General features: G+C 39.2%; 1 protein-coding gene across 3 annotated transcripts in view; it reads left to right on the forward strand.

Moving 5' to 3' along the window:
* The window catches only part of LOC127438682 (metabotropic glutamate receptor 7-like), a 369,836-nt gene that overhangs the window by 295,511 nt on the left and 55,505 nt on the right, over positions 1–18,820 (forward strand). For 2 of the 3 annotated variants that reach the window (XM_051694434.1, XM_051694432.1), the window contains exon 8: positions 11,140–12,075. The exons of the other annotated variant lie outside the window; for it this stretch is intronic. In XM_051694434.1, coding sequence (XP_051550394.1) covers positions 11,140–12,075 — 936 coding nt within the window. The remainder of the gene's footprint in view (positions 1–11,139; positions 12,076–18,820) is intronic. 3 annotated transcript variants of the gene reach the window in all.

The following is an 18,820-nucleotide window of genomic DNA, read 5'->3' on the forward strand; positions in this document are numbered from 1 at the left end:
AGCACGTTACATTGAAAATGTCTACCGCGAGACAGCTAATCTGTAAAATCTGGAAGTCTGTGGCGTCCACGCACCGAAAAAGCAGAGGCAATCTGTCGCTGAGGGACAAGTAATTGACTTCTGTTGTACGAGTGTTGGCACTGCTGTAGTTAATTTGAGTTTCTCAATCTCTCTGCCTGCATTTTCAAAATGACCCTAAATGGCCTTCCTCATGTCTACTTACTAGCCACCCCAGTGGTTGCTCGTCTGCAAGCACTGATAGCCGATGATACTAGATTTGATTCGCCCAGAGGTAGAGATTGCACTTTAAATAGAACTGCAGCTGGGCAAATCAAGTGTTGGGAATTGGCTGGTTCACTTTCAACTTTGTTTTGGACCTTTTCTTGAACAAGAAAGAAGGCCTAGAGAAAAGAACTGAAGCTAGCAGAAAACTAAATTACTGGTTGTCAGAGGAAGATGGAAACTTCTTTTTGGAAATGCTTCGAACTGGTGTTTAGGGTTGTAATGTATTCCTAGTTCTGCTTTTATTTGCTGAAAGTTTTTATTTTAACTGGAAAACAGCTTTAATGATAATGCAAAGCCTTTTTGTGCAGAGTAAACATCTCCCCCTGCTAGCTTGCTAGCTGGATGGTCTTTCAGAACACTTCACAAAGCTGCACTTTGTTTGCAGTTACGTTACAATGCAAGTCATAGTACAACTTTTTAAAAAGGTTCCAGAAATAACACCTAAAATAAAAGAAAAGAATAACAATAATGTAACCAAAACACATGGGTATCAGTGCCAAACTGCAACTTTGAGAAAAACTGCAAACAAGTCTTAATGTTGACAGAAAATTAAACACCTGAGTAGGTTTGAGCACCTTGTAGGTTTTTTAAGAACCCTCTAAACAAATATTTAGGTGATTTAACTACAGGAACAAAACCAGACCAAGCTGCAATGTTAGTGGAACATTTTGGACAAGATTTAAAATAATATCCCTTGTAAAAAAATTATCTAGAGTTGCTGCAGACTTGCCTCAAAATCACCATTTATAAATTTTCACATGCAGATGAGATTTTCAGCAAGCTCTTCATTGTCGCCAAAGGATTGCTGCAGGTTCACCACTACCGGTGAAGAGCTGCAAACTTCTGGCAAACATTTGCAGCCAATAGCATACTCATTTGCATGTGAAAATAATGAGTGCCAAATCTGAGGCATGTTTGCCAGAACTATAGATTTTTTGTAAGGTAATCTTTACATTGAAAATGCTTTTATAGAATGCATGTTTATGACCAATAAATAAATAAATAAATAGAATCATATCCAATCATATGCTTTCTAGAGGGAGAACATATCTCCCTCTGCAACTGACTAGCAAATTCAAATAACTTCCTGTTTTAATAAGAATACGTCAACAGAGAACTCGTCAAGCGATTCTGTTGTTTTTTTTTACAATGCACTTGTGCTAGCTGGGTAGGAGGTGTGGTATCGTAATGTAGATGACGGAGCTCAGGGAGTAATACTTAGGTCTTTTTCTCAAGTGTGACATCATCCGAGCAAAGGGGCTTCAATAATGTAAAGCAGCACTGCTGTCTCTGTTCTATCAGATAGATATTTGGTGTTCTGGGTAAATAATTGATTCTGCTCTGACGGTTGCTTCTGGCAATACAGTCTCATGAGGATGTGGATGCGTTTTCATCTTTACATGTATCATGCGTCAGTTTGACAACACGTAGTCAGCGCTGATGATATAATGCTAGTTTGCATATTGGAGATGATGGGAATGCTAGGCCACATCTGCACATCTTCACAGAGGGGTTAAGACAATTAATGCTGATGTGTGTAATTTGTTTGATGTTAAAGGGGCATTCAATAGTTCTCTAGATAGCTTTAGCATTGCTTTTCTTCGTGTAATTTAAGTACCGGTGTGACAGTGGTGTTAGACGCTATACTTCCATCTTTCGATGTGGATCATTATGATCATCTCTGCTACCCCCGTCAGCTTTGGAATATCATTTGCATCTGGAAAATGTTGGAGTTTTAGGTAATTTCTAAAGTTATTTATTACTCCTATAATATAATTGCTTTGCCTAAAAACTAACGTCAGAAATCAAGTGAACATGCTTCTACTGTTAAGGATAGATTATTAATGTCCTTCATATCAATAATCTTTGGAGACTGTTTACGTTTCACGTTATTTCTAAAGACAGTTATTACCTTTATTAGAGAACTGCTTAGTGTAAAATAAACCTCAATTATGTAGCGATACGGAATGTTATGGTAAAGGAAAGATTAGAATTGGTTTTTTTTATAATCAAATGTAGCATGTCCATGAATACTGTATTTGGAGAACTCGTTTTATTTCCAAGCAATCAACGTCATGGTTTACACAAAATCCACAACAATCGCTGTGCCAAGCTACTTTGCACTAAATGAATGAAGATGTAGATGCCTTACCGTTATGGATGTTTACTCTAGTTTTTTGCCTTTGCCGGTCTTTCTGTCTTCTTGCTTGAAGCCAGTTGCTTCAGACCTTTTTTTGCTTCTACATACAATGCTATCTCACTGATTCTTGATATAAGGGACAAAAAATGTTTTAAATCTTATTTTGAATTATTTTGAAATTTATATATTTATAGACAAAGGTCTCAGCTAACGAACCATGTTAGGCAACAGTTTTTCAAAAAATAAATGTTTTTTCTGAAAATGTACATTTATTCACTTCATAACTTCATAACATCTTACTGTCATTTGTGTCAACTCCGTCAGACACACTAAAAAGCATGCTATTTTAATTTGATACATCCAACAAGAGTGTAAAGTCTTTAATTATCTAATAATGGTGTTCAATAAAGAAGTTAAGTGATAAAATACATTCAATATTGTTTTTGTTCATACTTTTCTGAAAATTCTGGAGCTGACAAAATTGAAAAATTTTCAATCTTAACCATGTGTTGTACACTGGAGCCATTTTTATTTATTTATTTTCGGAGCTCCGGAGCGTGATGAGTGCTCGATTGCTGCATCAAAGAGCGTACTGGCCATGTCAGACGCCGAGGACTCGACTGGGCTGCCACTTCGGGTTGGCCCGCCTAGTCTGAGGCTGACGGCGAAATGACCGCCATGCTTGCCCGGGCCGCCGCGTGTGTCGGGTTGGAGTGGAAACTTCCAGCCTCCCCTGAGCCATCGTGGCTAGATGATTGGTTCCTAGGTTCGGGGTGGCGCACACAGCCATGCCCCCCCCACCCCCACCCCCCCCGGTCCATTTTTTCCCGGAAGTGCACGACGAACTGACGAGGTCATGGAGGGCACCATTTTCTGCCCGAAACCGACCTCCCAGTCTGTTCTCACTACCCTCAATGGTGGGGTGGCCCACGGGTATACGGACGTCCCTCAGGTGGATAAGGTGGTTGCGGTGCACCTGTGCCTGCAAAGTGCAGCCACATAGCCAATGTTTACGACTGCCGTTATCACGGCAACCGGGCACTGAGCACCTGCGACTTAAACGTACCGGTCGCACCACACTCACACCCATGCCCAGGTGATTGTGATGGACTACGAGGACGGTCAAAAAGTCCCTCCTCCCCCGTCGCCAACCCCCCCCGACGCCGGGAACATGGAGCAAGGTAAATGCTTCGAGGTTCCCCTCGGCACAGCCACGAGTTTGAGACGAAGCGAGGTTCCTTGACGTGGCATCCCCTGCTCCCTACCCGCCGCGAAGCCCCACCCACAGGTACGTTAAAAGCGATCATCCCCTAAGTGCCCCTCACCCGAAGCTTGGACACGTGGCTAGCTTTTTCCAACCTGGTTGGCCAGGACCATCCAACTCGGCTACGCGATTCAGTTTGCCAGGCGCCCGCCCCGGATTAGCGGCATCTGCTTCACTTCGGTGATGGGCGAGAACGCTGTCATCTTGTGTACGGAGATCACGACCCTTCTGCACAAGGGCGCGATAGAGCCTGTCCCTCCAGCCGAGATGAAGAAAGGGTTTTACAGCCCTTACTTTATCGTACCGAAGAAAGGCGGTGGGTTGCGGCCAATCTTGGACCTGCGAGTTCTGAACCGGGCCTTTCGGAGACTCCCATTCAAGATGCTGACGGCAAAGCACATTTTGGCGTGTGTCCGGCATCAAGAATGGTTCGCAGTGGTAGACACGAAGGACACGTACTTTCACGTCTCGGTTCTACCTCGACACAGACCCTTCCTACAGTTTGCTTTCGACGGCCAGGCATATCAGTACAAGGTCCTCCCTTTCGGCCTGTCCCTGTCCCCTCGCGTCTTCACGAAAGTCGCAGAGGCAGCTCTTGCCCCATTAAGGGAAGTGGGTGTCCGCATACTCAACTACTTCGATGACTGGCTGATTCTAGCTCATTCTCGAGAGTTGCTATGCGCACACAGAGAGCTTGTGCTCAGGCACCTCAGCCGACTAGGGTTTCGAGACAACTGGGAAAAGAGCAAGCTCTCGCCGGTTCAGAGCATCTCTTTTCTCGGCATGGAGTTAGACTCAGTCTCGATGATAGCGCACCTCACAAGAGAGCGTGCGCGGTCGGTGCTGAACTTCCTGAAGTCGTTCAAGCAGAGATCAGTGGTTCCACTGAAACACTTTCAGAGGCTCCTGGGGCATATGGCATCCTCGGCACCGGTCACGCCACTAGGGTTGATGCATATGAGACCGCTTCAGCACTGGCTTCAGACTCAAGTCCCGAGATGGGCATGGTGCCGTGGCACATATCGCGTGGCCATCACGCCGATCTGCCACTACTTGTTCAGCCCTTGGACAAACCTTGCATTTCTATGGGCAGGAGTTCCCCTACAGCAAGTGTCCAGGCATGTCGTCATTACAACAGGCACCTCCAAGCGAGGCTGGGGCGCCTTGTGCAATGGGTATGCAGCCGCTGGGTCCTGAACAGGACTGCTACTGTGTTGGCACATTAACAGCCTCATGTTGCTGGCAGTATTGCTCACCCTGCGGAGGCTTTTACCATTGATCCGGGGCAAGCATGTGTTGGTCCGGACGGACAACACAGTGAGAGTAGCATATATAAATCGCCAAGGCGGCTTACGCTCACGTCACATGTCACAACTCACCTGCCATCTCCTCCTATGAAGTCAGTGGCGACTGAGGTCACTCACATCCCGGGCAACCTCAACGCCACAGCGGACGTGCTGTCATGGCAGGTGACGCTCAGGGGAGAGTGGAGACTCCAACCCCAGGTGGTCCAGCTGATTTGGAGTTGGTTTAGCAAAGCACAAGTAGACCTATTTGCCTCCCGAGAAACCTCCCACTGCCCGCTCTGGTATACTCCAACAGGGGCCCCTCTTGGCCCAGACGCACTGGCACACAGCTGGCCCCGGGGGCTGCGCAAGTATGCGTTCCCCCCAGTGAGCCTACTTGCACAGACCCTGTGCAAGGTCAGGGAGGACGAGGAGCAGGTCACCCTCGTGGCCCCGTATTGGCCCACCCAGAATTGGTTCTCAGACCTCACGCTCCTCATGACAGCCCCTCCCTGGTGAATTCCCCTGAGCAAGGACCTTCTTTCTCAGGGACGGGGCACCATCTGGCACCTGCGGCAAGACCTCTGAAACCTCCACATCTGGCCCTTGGATGGGACGCGGAAGACCTAAGTGGCCTACCACCAGCAGTGGTAGACACGATCACTCAGGCCAGAGCTCCCTCCATGAGGCAGCTTTAAACCCTGAAGTGGCATCGGTTCGCGAATTGGTGTTCTTCCCGAGCTGAAGGCCCTCAGAAATGTGCAGGCCTGCTTCTCCCTTCGACAGAGCCCTCTCTGTCCTGGTCGCCGTGTTTGTAGAGCTCCTCCCCTTTCAGGCAGGACCTACCACCGGGCCTCTTCTATGTGCGGCTCTTAGCCCACATGATGTGCCTGCCACATGTTACCTCCCCTCTAGGCAGGATGTGATCTCCGTGGGGTCTTTTCCCCCTGAAAGAAAAGGATAGGAAAAGAACACCTTCCCCGGCGCATATACTGAGCGTTAAAATGACCCCAGCCGAATAACTGAATACTCTGTGGAGAGAAAACATAGAGAGAAAAGGCCGCAGCTGGCACGGCCTGCTCCCATAATAGATATGTCTCTCCCCCCCCAGGGATGTGGGGAACTATACGACATTTTTGGGGGCATTGGGGGAGGCTACGTGCAGACCGGTGCACCTGCTACTACGCACGCAGCAGCTTGCTTGCACCAGCACCAGCAGTCCATGTAACACGGTTCAGCTAGTTGTGGCGTTTCGTATAGGGACCCCTAGTGTCACTACATCAACACAACGTCGAGTGAGTGACAGAAGGGGAATGTCTCGGTTACTGTCGTAACCTCCGTTCCCTGATGGAGGGCACAAGATTTTGTGTCCCCCCTGCCACAATGCTGTACTACCCGCTGAAATGGCCAGGACCCTGTCTCAGCTCGTCAGCACAAAACCTGAATTAGTGGCTGCGAGCCAGCTCCTTTTATACTCGTATGTCCGGGGGAGTGGCATGCAAATTCCACTCGCCAATTCTCATTGGCATTTTCTCAAAGATCTGAGGTGTTTGGGGCTCTCAAGAGTGACCCCTAATGTCACTACATCGACACAACCTCTCATTCCCTCCATCAGGGAACGGAGGTTACGATAGTAACCGAGACGTTTTCTCACATCTATAATATATATATAGATGTGTGTGTGTGTGTGTGTGTGTGTGTGTGTGTGTGTGTGTGTGTGTGTCCTACTTTTGCATGAGCTGGAGATGTGAAAGGGGTCCTCATAGTTATAGCTGACCATGACATTAGCCGATTTATTCAGGATTATAAAAAATAAATAAAATCTGACGGAGTTGACGCAAAGTGAGGACACAACTTTGATAGACAGTTATTTTATTTTTTATTTATTTATTTATTTTTTTATGGAAAATATTATTTAAAGTTCCTTTTACTGTTTTGTTTGATATTTTACAGATCCATAACTTTTATTTGATATTTGTATTTATGAATTTGTTGCATTTTTAAACAATTTGTTTGGCAGTTTAACATTGTGACCTCTTGCTGAGGACATGTTAAATAACATATGCATAAGTATAGAGAATGCATTAAAAAAAAAATTCTAATTACATTATTTAAAAATATAAGTATAAATGCCCTGAGTATACACATGTCCTTTATATTTAATTTTTTCAGTATTTTTTATTATTATGAATTTCTTGATTTTCAACATAAAGATGACTTTTGTATGTAAGACATGTTTTGTCCCTTATCTCAAGAATCAGTGAGCTGTTAAATTAGTCTTAGGAAAATAAGGTAGATAGCTATTTTATCCAAAAAATGAAAAATTAATTTTCACAACAGGATATTACGAAGCAAGATCATTTAAGATGTGGTGAGAAATTACATTTGTTGGTTCAGAAAAAATCAAATAAAAATAAAAAATCATGGATACACACTGTTGGACATTGTTAATAGACATATCAAATAAACTAGTGAGAGTGTGAAAAGTGTGTTTTATGGGAGGTTATGATATTTTCCACAGGGTCAGAAGTACCCATAGTTGATGAAACCCCTATGGGAGACAAACGACAGCAAAAGTGGAGATAAGACAGAAATACAAAGGTACAGATTCCTAGAACATGAACAAGAGAAATGTTTTATTCTTTCTTTTACCTTTCTACCCATACCCCCAGATCGGATTCAGTCTCTTAATTAACTGTGCTGTCTTTCAGCTTTTGTTAAGGTCCAAAATGCTTGGCTGTATCCAATCAGCCGAGCTGCATCATCTGGATTGATGTGTCTTTTCATTACGGCATCTCCAGGTATCAGAATGCTCTGCAGTCCTGAAAGCAAACATGACCCAATAATAGCCAGATGTAATAGAATGTTTCTCTGGCACTAATTGCCTCTGGCTGTCCTTTGTTGAAGCCATCAATAATGGGGTTTGGGGTGTTATTGTTGTTTTTGTTGTTTAATGGTCAAACTGTTCTTGCAGTTATTTTTCAAGAAAGTGGATTTATCTGAGTGATTTCTCATGCAATGCTTTAATAAAACATAAATGGCATGTGGATTTGGTAAATTATGACAGAATGTTCATAAATGGGTGAATTACTGCTTTAAAAAAAAACAAAAAACATAGTACCTAAAAAATAGTGTGTACCATTGGCATTTCTGTGCTTATTTTTGTTTTTTTGTTTTTTTATTATTATTATTTAATACTGTATTTTCATGCAGGCCTATTTTTGAAAATGGATGCTGATTCATTTCCCCACTGAATCAAATCCTGTAATCATTCTACAGTTAATCGCAATGCTCTTTAGTGCTCTTTTATTATGTTATGTGATTTATTTATGCCTTGAAAAAAGTGGCATTTGTCTTACCGCCCTCCTGTTGCATGTTTTCATTAAAGTGTGCCCTGTCTCCATGGTGATTGTTGCCACGAAGGGCTAAAAGAAATCATTGGTAATCACGCTGCAATCAGCAATGTTTCATTGAAATGCATGAAATTCAAAGTGCATATTAAAGGAGGTATAAGATGGACTGAATGTAATAAGCATTTTAAAATGCTGTATTTGTATTTTTTGGGTTTATTAACAAAACTGAATTTGGACATGTTTTGTTGCTCTGAAAAATATTTATTTTTGAATTTTAATAGAGTTGAGAACTTAGAACTGGTCAGGTTTGTAAACTGAAGTGTTGAAAAGCCATGCATAGCCATGTATGTTGTTATATTTTATTGCAGTTGAAGTGCAAATCTTTTTTTCTTTCTTTTTTTGTCTTACAAGACTGTCAGTAGTATACATTACATTTTCAATTAAATGCAACACATATGAAATAAGTTAATATAACAGTGGCAAAGCTAGGGGTGGCCCCTTCAGTGCCCCTGTCCTGGAGAATCTTTGGTCAGAAAAAAATAAAATAAAATATGCATACTCTTGTCTCTAGCATGTGAACATCAGGGCAACATCACATCAACAGCTAAATTGTAAAAATTAGATCTCACACCAGGAGCCAATATCTGAGTATAACGCTCTTTTTCAATTATCTGTTGTCCAGTCTGTTTCTTTGCCCACTCTAACCTTTTCTTTTTGTTTGTCTGTTTCAAAAGTGGCTTTTTCTTTACAATTCTTCCCATAAGGCCTGCACACCTGAGTCTTCTCTTTACTGTTGTACATGAAACTGGTGTTGAGCGGGTAGAATTCAATGAAGCTGTCAGCTGAGCACATGTGAGGCATCTATTTCTCAAACTAGAGACTCTGATGTACTTATCCTCTTGTTTAGTTGTACATCTGGCCTTCCACATCTCTTTCTGTCCTTGTTAGAGCCAGTTGTCCTTTATCTTTGAAGACTGTAGTGTTCACCTTTGTATGAAATCTTCAGTTTTGTTGGCAATTTCAAGCATTGTATAGCCTTCTTTCCTCAAAACAATGATTGATTGATGAGTTTCTAGAGAAAGCTGTTTATTTTTTTTGCCATTTTGACCTAATATTGATCTTAAGACATGCCAGTCTATTGTATACTGTGGCAACTCAAAAACAAAAACAAAGACAATGTTAAGCTTAATTTAACGAACCAAACAGCTTTCAACTGTGTTTGATATAATGGCAAGTGATTTTCTAGCACCAAATTAGCAATTAAGCATGATTACTCAAGGATAAGGTGTTGGAGTGATGGCTGCTGGAAATGGGGCATATCTAGATTTGATCAAAAATTACTTTTTTCAAATAGTGATGGTGCTGTTTTTTTTTTTTTTTTTTTGCATCAGTAATGTCCTGACTATACTTTGTGATCAGTTGAATGCCACTTTTTTTGTCGTTATAATTTAAACCGAGATTACTTAATCAAAAAAAAATTTTTTTTTTCTTTTTTTTTAAATACATTTTCACACAAAAATGAAACCGAAGCAGATATAAAGAAAATACAAAAATAAAACAATATTAGTTCTGATAAAGTAAAAAAAAAAAAAAAAAAAAAAGCCCAAAAGGACTTATACAAAGTACTTTCCCACAAATCAAAGTTTGAATGAAATTCTTATTTTATAAAGAAATTAAAAAAGTTTGCTTATTCAGTGCATTGTAGCCAAGCAAGTATTGTATAGAATAGTCACAAGAATAATGTAATTATTGCAAGTATTATTAATTAGTTTGTTTTATGTTCCTTGTGTATTAGGTCTTGAGTTCACATTTCAAAAATATAGAATCATAATGGCATGTGCTATTAAGTTGGCTCTTCTTTGCAAATTATGTTTTCTCTGTGGCCCCCCAGGCTAAAAATGTCGAAAATCGCCCCTGAAATATAATAAATAGTATATAGTATTTAAATGTGTAAAAAATAGGCCTAATGTTCAAGAACTGTTTCTAAAATTGATAAGGGGCAATAAATAAATACTAATACAATAAATTAGAAAAACTGACATTTATTTATTGTAGTATCTTATTTATTTTGTATGTGATGAAACATGCCATGTCATTCTCATGTCAAAAATTCACTAAGAAGTCAGTTTATACATAATATTCTTTCTAACAAATGAAAATGAATGTAAATATCAACATCATAGTAAAGGATGGAAGTCTGTCATGCAAAACATGAGATATTTAAGTCATTCAATCAGTTTTGTTTTTATTCCAACCGTTAATCCTGGTCGGAGGCTTCCATAAATATTTAGCTCGATGCGTAGGATTAATTTTTACCTATTTTTAATGGTGCAGCAATCAGATATGTAATAGTACATACTGTAAATTGTAACAGTAAAACTATTCAATAAAGTATTGTATTCCAAAAAAAAAAAAAAAAAATGTTTTTGTTTAGTGTATTTGTTAAGTATATAATTAGGACCAAATACTTAAGTAATAAAATAATTGTTAACTAACCGGACCATTGGGATTTATTGGTGAAACATGAGCAGAATTAATTTCTGTATAAATCATTCATATGTTAGTTGTTCTATTGAATGGAATGTAACAGTTTATATATGACTGGATTTATGAACAATTTGCAGAGCAATTCGTTGTGCTTGTGTTTAATAAATAAAGCCCATTAAGTGGAAACGGAATCAGAACCAAAATCATAAAACTATTTACAATTCCCATCACTAAATTTTAATATACATTCTCGAATTCACCTCAGCTTTAAAATATATCCCAAATGAAGTTCACAAATGCTCACCTTTACCCTTTTCCTTCCAGATTGAAGACATGCAATGGCCTAATGGTGAAACGGAAATACCTAGCTCAGTTTGCAGCCTACCCTGTAAGATGGGTCAGCGCAAGAAGATGGTGAAAGGCATGCCTTGCTGCTGGCACTGCGAACCCTGTGATGGCTACCAGTACCAGTACGACGAGACTTCTTGCAAGCTGTGCGCCTATAACATGCGGCCAAACCCCAACCGGACGGCTTGCCAACCCATTCCGATCGTCAAGTTGGAGTGGCATTCTCCCTGGGCCATCATTCCGGTATTCCTGGCCATGCTTGGAATCATCGCCACCATCTTTGTCATGGCAACATTCATACGTTACAACGATACACCAATCGTCCGAGCATCTGGCAGGGAGCTTAGCTACGTTCTTTTAACTGGGATATTCCTTTGTTACATCATCACTTTTGTAATGATTGCTACACCTGATGTGGCAGTTTGCTCTTTTAGACGGATCTTCCTAGGGTTGGGAATGTGTATTAGCTATGCCGCCCTGCTAACCAAGACAAATCGCATTTACCGGATCTTCGAGGAAGGGAAGACGTCTGTTACTCCACCTAAACTGATCAGTCCGACATCTCAGTTAGCTATAACATCAAGCCTCATCTCTGTCCAGCTCTTAGGGGTTCTCATATGGTTCGGGGTGGATCCTCCAAACACCATAATCGATTACGATGAGCAGAAGACCATTAACCCTGACAAGGCCAGAGGGGTTCTCAAGTGTGACATTACAGACCTACAAATCATTTGCTCTCTAGGATACAGCATCTTGTTGATGGTAACATGTACGGTATACGCCATCAAGACTCGAGGAGTTCCAGAAAACTTCAATGAAGCCAAACCCATCGGCTTCACCATGTATACAACATGCATCGTGTGGCTCGCCTTTATTCCTATTTTCTTTGGGACGGCACAATCAGCTGAAAAGGTAATATATATAATATATATATATATATATATATATATATATATATATATATATATATATATATATATATATATATATATTTTTTTTTTTTTTTTTTTTTTTTTCAGTCTGAACTATCCTGCTGGAAAATGTTGGTTTAACTTGGTTGAGCTAGTCTCCCAGTCTGGCCAAGCTGGTGTTTAGCTGGTTTTGTCGGTCGTCCAAGAGCCCAAAACCTCTCTAAAACCAACAAAAAAGACCAACCTACTAGCTCTGCCAGTCTTGGAGACCAGCTAACCACAAATATAGATGGATTGACATTAGAGCTGCATCCATATTTGCATACTGTAAGAGTATGTACTGCATTTTATGAAGAATGTACTTATCGGCCATTAAAAATGTAAATACCTCAGTTATGCTGGTGAGTAGAATGAATTAACAGCTTTCTTGGTATATACAGCACTTACAGTTGAAAAGATCTAACCGACTTGCTGTTCTCCGGCATTTTATTAAAATTCTGACATCTTCTCAGCTCCTTGGGGTTATGGGATAGGAAAGTGTCCAGTGAATGCAGACTTTAGAATTGTGCTGGATGTAGTAGATAATTCGCGCATTTCTCGCTTACTGTAGTGTTTTAAGAATTCTGAGGATTCAGACACCCTACATCAGTAATATACTGCTTATGGCACACTATATAGTAAGTAAGGATATATATTTGGATGCTGGGAAATATTTACTGAGCGTGCTACATTATTTACAGATTACCATCACTCATTCTTCAGTACTTCTTTATACAGTATATTGTTTCTAAGTACCATTCTCAGTCTATCGGCCTACTGAGTTAGTGATGTATAATGCATCCTTGACAAAAAACAGGCTAAAGCTAACAGGCGTGTGACTGTTACAGTAATATATTACTTTCTAAATAATTAATATACTGAATATGAGAATCTGATTCTACAGTTGTAATGTTTTTTTTTTTGTTTGTTTTTTTTTAATTTCTTCTTTTGCAGCATTGCTAGGTGGTCTGAGTAAAAAAAGAGAGTTTTTAGAAGACATTAATTGGCATATTTTCATGGTTAATAGATACATAATGGGTTCGAGTCCACCTTAGTCAAGACCAAGAAACCCTCAGTGACTGTACACTTACAATAAAAGGTTTTTCTTAAGCTAAGGGGTTACTTGTAACTGGGCAAGTTTGAGTCAAATCCAAGTCCACAGGGAGGCTGAGTTGGTCTCAAGACTTTTTATTAATCTGAATTCAGATTAACACTGCAAACTCAACACTAAGCCATTACATCAATGTGTTAAGCTTGTAACCTTCACAACTAAGAAAAATAATGTGTCGCTATCAGGGTTGCTACTATCCATATTCAAGTAACCCAGACCATACTCAAGTAACCCAGTTTTTCAACATAAATCATCAAGCTATATTGTACAATAAGATTTACCATCAGGGATCAAGTAGAATTCCCAAATCTAGTTCTTTCAGTCAATGGAATTGCTTTGAGATTCAAGAGGAATTGGATTCTGCAGTGGGATTGAATCTTTCATGTCAAGAAAAAAACTGTGCTCTTGGACCAGCATTAATAAAGATCCTCTACCTGTAACCATTTTTTTAAACCTAATTTGCATGTTTTAAGTCTTTGCAGTTAAATGCATATTCGTGTCACCCTTCCCTTTTATGGACGTGATTTTTTTACTCTCTATAATTCCCCTGAAGACAGCCAAGAGTCTAACCCGGCGATGTATGGTTTTCCATTCAATTTTAAATCCATTTGCAGGCTGATGTTGCTGTAATGGCTCTATTTTGTAATACCTGTTTGCAAGCTGCAGGCAATCTAGACTCCGGCTTTTGTACCTCAAAGATCATCCATTTTTCATCCCTTCCTGAAGAAATGAAAAAAATATGTTTCAGCATGGGGAGAAGGTTCCCTTCTCTGGGGGAATAAGGGCAAATAGGTATTAATAGCACAGTTAATAATCAGAATCAATGTCCCACAACAATCTTTTAAAAGACTTTTCATTAGCATAAGGACATTTGCTCATTATCTGCAGCCGAGATGAATGGCTTTGCTTTTCTCTCCTCAGAAGCGGTACTGAAAAGCAATTACCTAAATAACAGAGCGAGCTGATTTGAGCGTGTACCGACGTTGGATATGATGATTGGCTCTGACACCAAAACATTCCCATTCATTTAAACCTTTTAATTATGTTTTGAAGAACTCAGAGAGTGTCAAGTCTGTTGGATTTTGCCTTGGTAAATATGCTATAGAGAGCAATAGTCGGGTTCCAGAAGGAAAAGTTGTATATTGTATAAACGTTTTAACCTTTTAAGTCAGATCTACCATGAACTCTGAGGCTTTTTAAACAATGGTATATGATTCTGAAATTACAAGTCTGTGTGATTTCAACTTTATTTCAAACAAATGTGTCAAACAGACAAATTACTGGTGAAGAACTACACTACCCATAATTCTGAAATGAGATCCACCAGTCAGACAGGTCGCTGTTACTACAGAAACAGAAATAAAGCTTAACAGTGACTGCTCACTACCATAAAGCTTTATAAATTATATAATCAATTTTCCGTACACTCTCGAGCTTCTTACAGTAGTTATTTTTAAATATAATTGAACTTAATTGTTTTTACTTACAATAAATTACTATAAGTCAGTCATTTTATACCTGTCAACTAATACCAACCAATAATATAGAATTCAACTAATCACATTAGCTGGGTTTCCATCAACATATTTTTTATGCATATTTTGGATTTTGCTCATAAACTATGATGGAAAAACATTGACTGAATAAATTCCTATACAATTTATATAGGAAAATAGGTGTGCATCAAAAAGTAATGTAACTTTGCCTAAATAGCATCTCAAATCTTTCTCTGGTTATTCTGTAATGCCAAAGTCTATCTTCAAAATGATTGGCTAATATTACCTTCCAGAACTGCCGACAGGCTTAAGGAATATGCCGCTGAACATTAGCAAATATGAAGTTTGAGTTGAGTGTTTTGTGTGCACACTCTAAATCGCAAGTAATTTATTACATTTATTTTCCCCAGAAGTGACGATTTTGTTCTCTTAAACACATGGGATGGAAATGCTGCTTTATTCACATATTGGTTTTGCTTAAATTAAGTTTGTTGCTTGAATGGAAAACTGACTACTGTCACTGGTGCTGGTGATCAAATAATATATATAAGACTAGAGTATATCCACCCCTACACTGTTGCGTATTATAGCTGTATCAATTTCTTGTCGCAATAAACAATTCAAATCTTATTGCGTCATTCTTTTTATCTTTCTTTTATTCACAACTATCCTTATTCTTAACCCCACGTGAGGATTCAGCTTTTCAAATGCAAATGAATCTAGGAAATCATGCGACAGTATGTGTATGCATTATGCCGCTGAAGACAAATAGCTCTGGATTCCCATGACTATTACCTCATCCCTGCCAGGGGCCAGGGGACACTGGCGATGATGCACAATCGTGAGAGGCAAACAGCAGGCTCATTAGAGGGAAGCAGCCTCATCTGCACCAGAGCCTACAGCCGTGTGAAAACCTGACGTCAGCCAGGCGTCCCAGCTGAGAGCAACTGTGACATGCTGGCCTTTGCTGCTTGTCATTACTTACCTGGCTAGAGTCATGCAGAATACAAATGAAGCTCTTTCACTGTAGCAGAGATGCAGGCACTGTGAAGTGTGTGTATACTTGTGTAGATGTGTAGGTAAGTGGTGTATGTGTGTGTGTGTGAGTTGCTGGCACAAAGCAAAGGGAGTTTTTGTGTAACAAGACTTCCCAGATCTCACCTCAATGAAAATAATGGCACCTCTCAGCCGCATTCATGTACAGGCTCTGTGTTTCCTATAGTTGCGAAAATAAGGCACTTAGAAATGTTCCCAGCTTGCTTCATCTTCATCTTAAGAATGAAAAGACGGATGTGTGTATGGCTCGGAATGCACAAAGAAGAGAATTCTACACATTTTATTTTACGTTTTATATATAAACCAATTTGCGAAAAAAGCAGCTTTCTATTCCATGTTTTTAAGAGAACAAATTTCTGGGGAAATTGGCACAAAATAGAAATTAAAATAGAAGTTGAGGCCTTTGTGGCTCTATTATTAAATGCAATTAATGACTTAGGGCTTAGAGTGTGCCAGCTAAACGCTACGATAGATTTCATGTTTGCTAGCATTTCAGATGCTATGCAATGATATTGATGTTATTCTCCGAGCAAATTATGTATTCACATAGCTTGTTGAGGTAAAGTCAGATTACTTTTTTGATGCGCATCTATAGTCCTATTTAAATTCTATAGGAAATTCTATTCTATATGATTGGTAAACGTGTTTCCATCATAGTTTATGCACATTTCTTCTTATTGAATCAAATATTTATCCACCTCAAATGAGCACATAAGTTTTTTATGTGGATTTTAAACATTTAGTTTGCATTTTGGTGATTCCATCCAGTATTTTTATGTGATATCCCAAAATTTGCATATAAATACTGTATGTGGATGGACCCAACCATTTACTTAGCCTTATGCTGGCCAAACCCATTTGACTTTCATTCTTCCTGGAAACAAAAAAACAAAACAAAAAACAAAGAGATATGATTTAGAAAGTCCAAGCTTCTGTTTTCCATACTATAAAAGTGGATGTCGAATTCAGTTATTCACTGAAAATCTTTATAGAAAATCTATATCGCCGAATAATGACCAACATTTAAGTTGATATTCGCTGAAAATTGTCACCTCTGCCTCTAGGTCTCAAATCTCTTTAGATGTCACATTCTTCAAACTTGACACATTGCAATCGGTTAAGTGATATATGTGACAACCAATGCCTTTTGATGTCAATGATGTTAAAAAAAAAAATAAATACAAATAAAGTAACATTTTGTTGGCTTGGAACATAGCATGCAAGTCGTACAAGGACTACTTTAACTGTGCTTTTTTGTCAGTATAAATTGACAGTATAAATCACTATCCACTTTTGCTGTGTGGAAAACTGCAGCTCGAACATTCTGCTTAAGTTTTTCTTATGTTTTACGGACGTAAGAAATAATACAGCACAGGCTGAGGGCAAGTAAACATATGACAGAATTTTCTAATATTTCTTTAACAATTTGCTGTTAAATAAATAAACAAGTGGTTGTTTCTATCTAAATTACTGTTGCTGTTGATAAAAGATCGTGATTTCATCCAGATGGGGAACCAAATACCTTCAGCAGCATCACTGACTCTGTCTATTGTGTCGTTAGGGTGGTTTTCCCTGCTTTATGGCGTATTTGTGCATACACTGCAACAAAATAGTCTCAGCTCAAGGCCTTTTCACTACATGACGAATTTGCACCAGAGTAATCTTTTAAAAAAATATCTAGCGTGAACAAAATTACCTTATCAAGTGAGAAGAGATTGTAGCTAAATTGCACACATGAATTCTATCATGATGTTATGGTATATTATGATGAAGTATGGCAAGGTTTATTTATTTATTTATTGATTAGCACTAAATGCCATTGGCCAGTTGTAATTGTTTCTATATACTGTAGCAACACATTAAAACAAAATAAAAACACACCTAAGTATGAAAAAAGCAATTTATATAGAAAAATGCAAAAATAAAATAAGATAAAAAATCAGGACTACAATATTGCATACTGTTTACGTGTGCATAAACCTGTAAATCAGATCATTACCTGTATTTTTTTGTATACCGGTGTGTGTGTGTGTGTGTATATATATATATATATATATCAGCATATACCTGTACATGTTAGTTCATATTGCATTAACTGTTAGTGTATACATCTTTTAATGAAACAAAATGTACATTTACAAAAATATGATTAATCAAGATTAACAAAGGCTTTAAAAGTGTTGTTCATTGTTAGTTCATGTTAACTAATATAGGAAGCTATTGTTTAGAAATACAACCTTATTGTAAAATGTTACCCATGGCCTTAACTGGACTTATAGTGTGTTTAGCACGAGATAAACATTCCCAAGAACAGTTCCACCAACAAAATTGTCGCATGAATAACTAAGGGCTGGAAGTTGAAAAAACTTCAGCCAGTGTATTAGTCACCATACTTCCATCTCTGTATCTCTGTAACAAATAATCCTCTGAAGAAAGACTTCCAAGCATCTTCAAATAAGCCCGGTATTATTTTGCCAGTGAAAAACACTTCCTTCAAGTAACACAGGCTTTGAGTGTTTGAAGCCGGGCAGCTCTCTCTGCAGTCTGTTGATTTTCTGCTAACATCTGTACTGCTTTAGGCCTCTCCTGGTTGGGTGTGAGGACTGGGAAGTGATAGCTGAGAGAAGTATGTGACGATTAATGCATCTCAAAATCTGAAGGCTATTCTGACATCAGTTCCTTCTGGCTCATGTAATCTAATTAGGTTGGATACTAATAAGTAGATGTATAATACCTGGAGAGCTATCCATTAGCACTAGGATTACCATTCATCTCAATGGCAGTTGCTTGGCTGGCGCAGTTGGTAACAGATGGTAGTTACGACATCTACCAGCATCGGTGGGGGGTGTCTGTGACATGCTAACGAAGGGCAAAATCAGATCCTATATCTGTATTAAAAAATAAATAAATACAATCCCAGCTAATTCAGAGACAGTTATTCAGGGACATTTTTAATATATTGAAATATTGTGCAGCAATGGCACGAGAGGGGCCTGAATGTGTAACTTTATTATAATACATTGAATTTGTGAATAAACTGCTGT

Source organism: Myxocyprinus asiaticus, chromosome 50 (assembly GCF_019703515.2).
Source record: "Myxocyprinus asiaticus isolate MX2 ecotype Aquarium Trade chromosome 50, UBuf_Myxa_2, whole genome shotgun sequence".
In the NCBI taxonomy this organism is placed as follows: Eukaryota; Metazoa; Chordata; class Actinopteri; order Cypriniformes; family Catostomidae; genus Myxocyprinus; species Myxocyprinus asiaticus.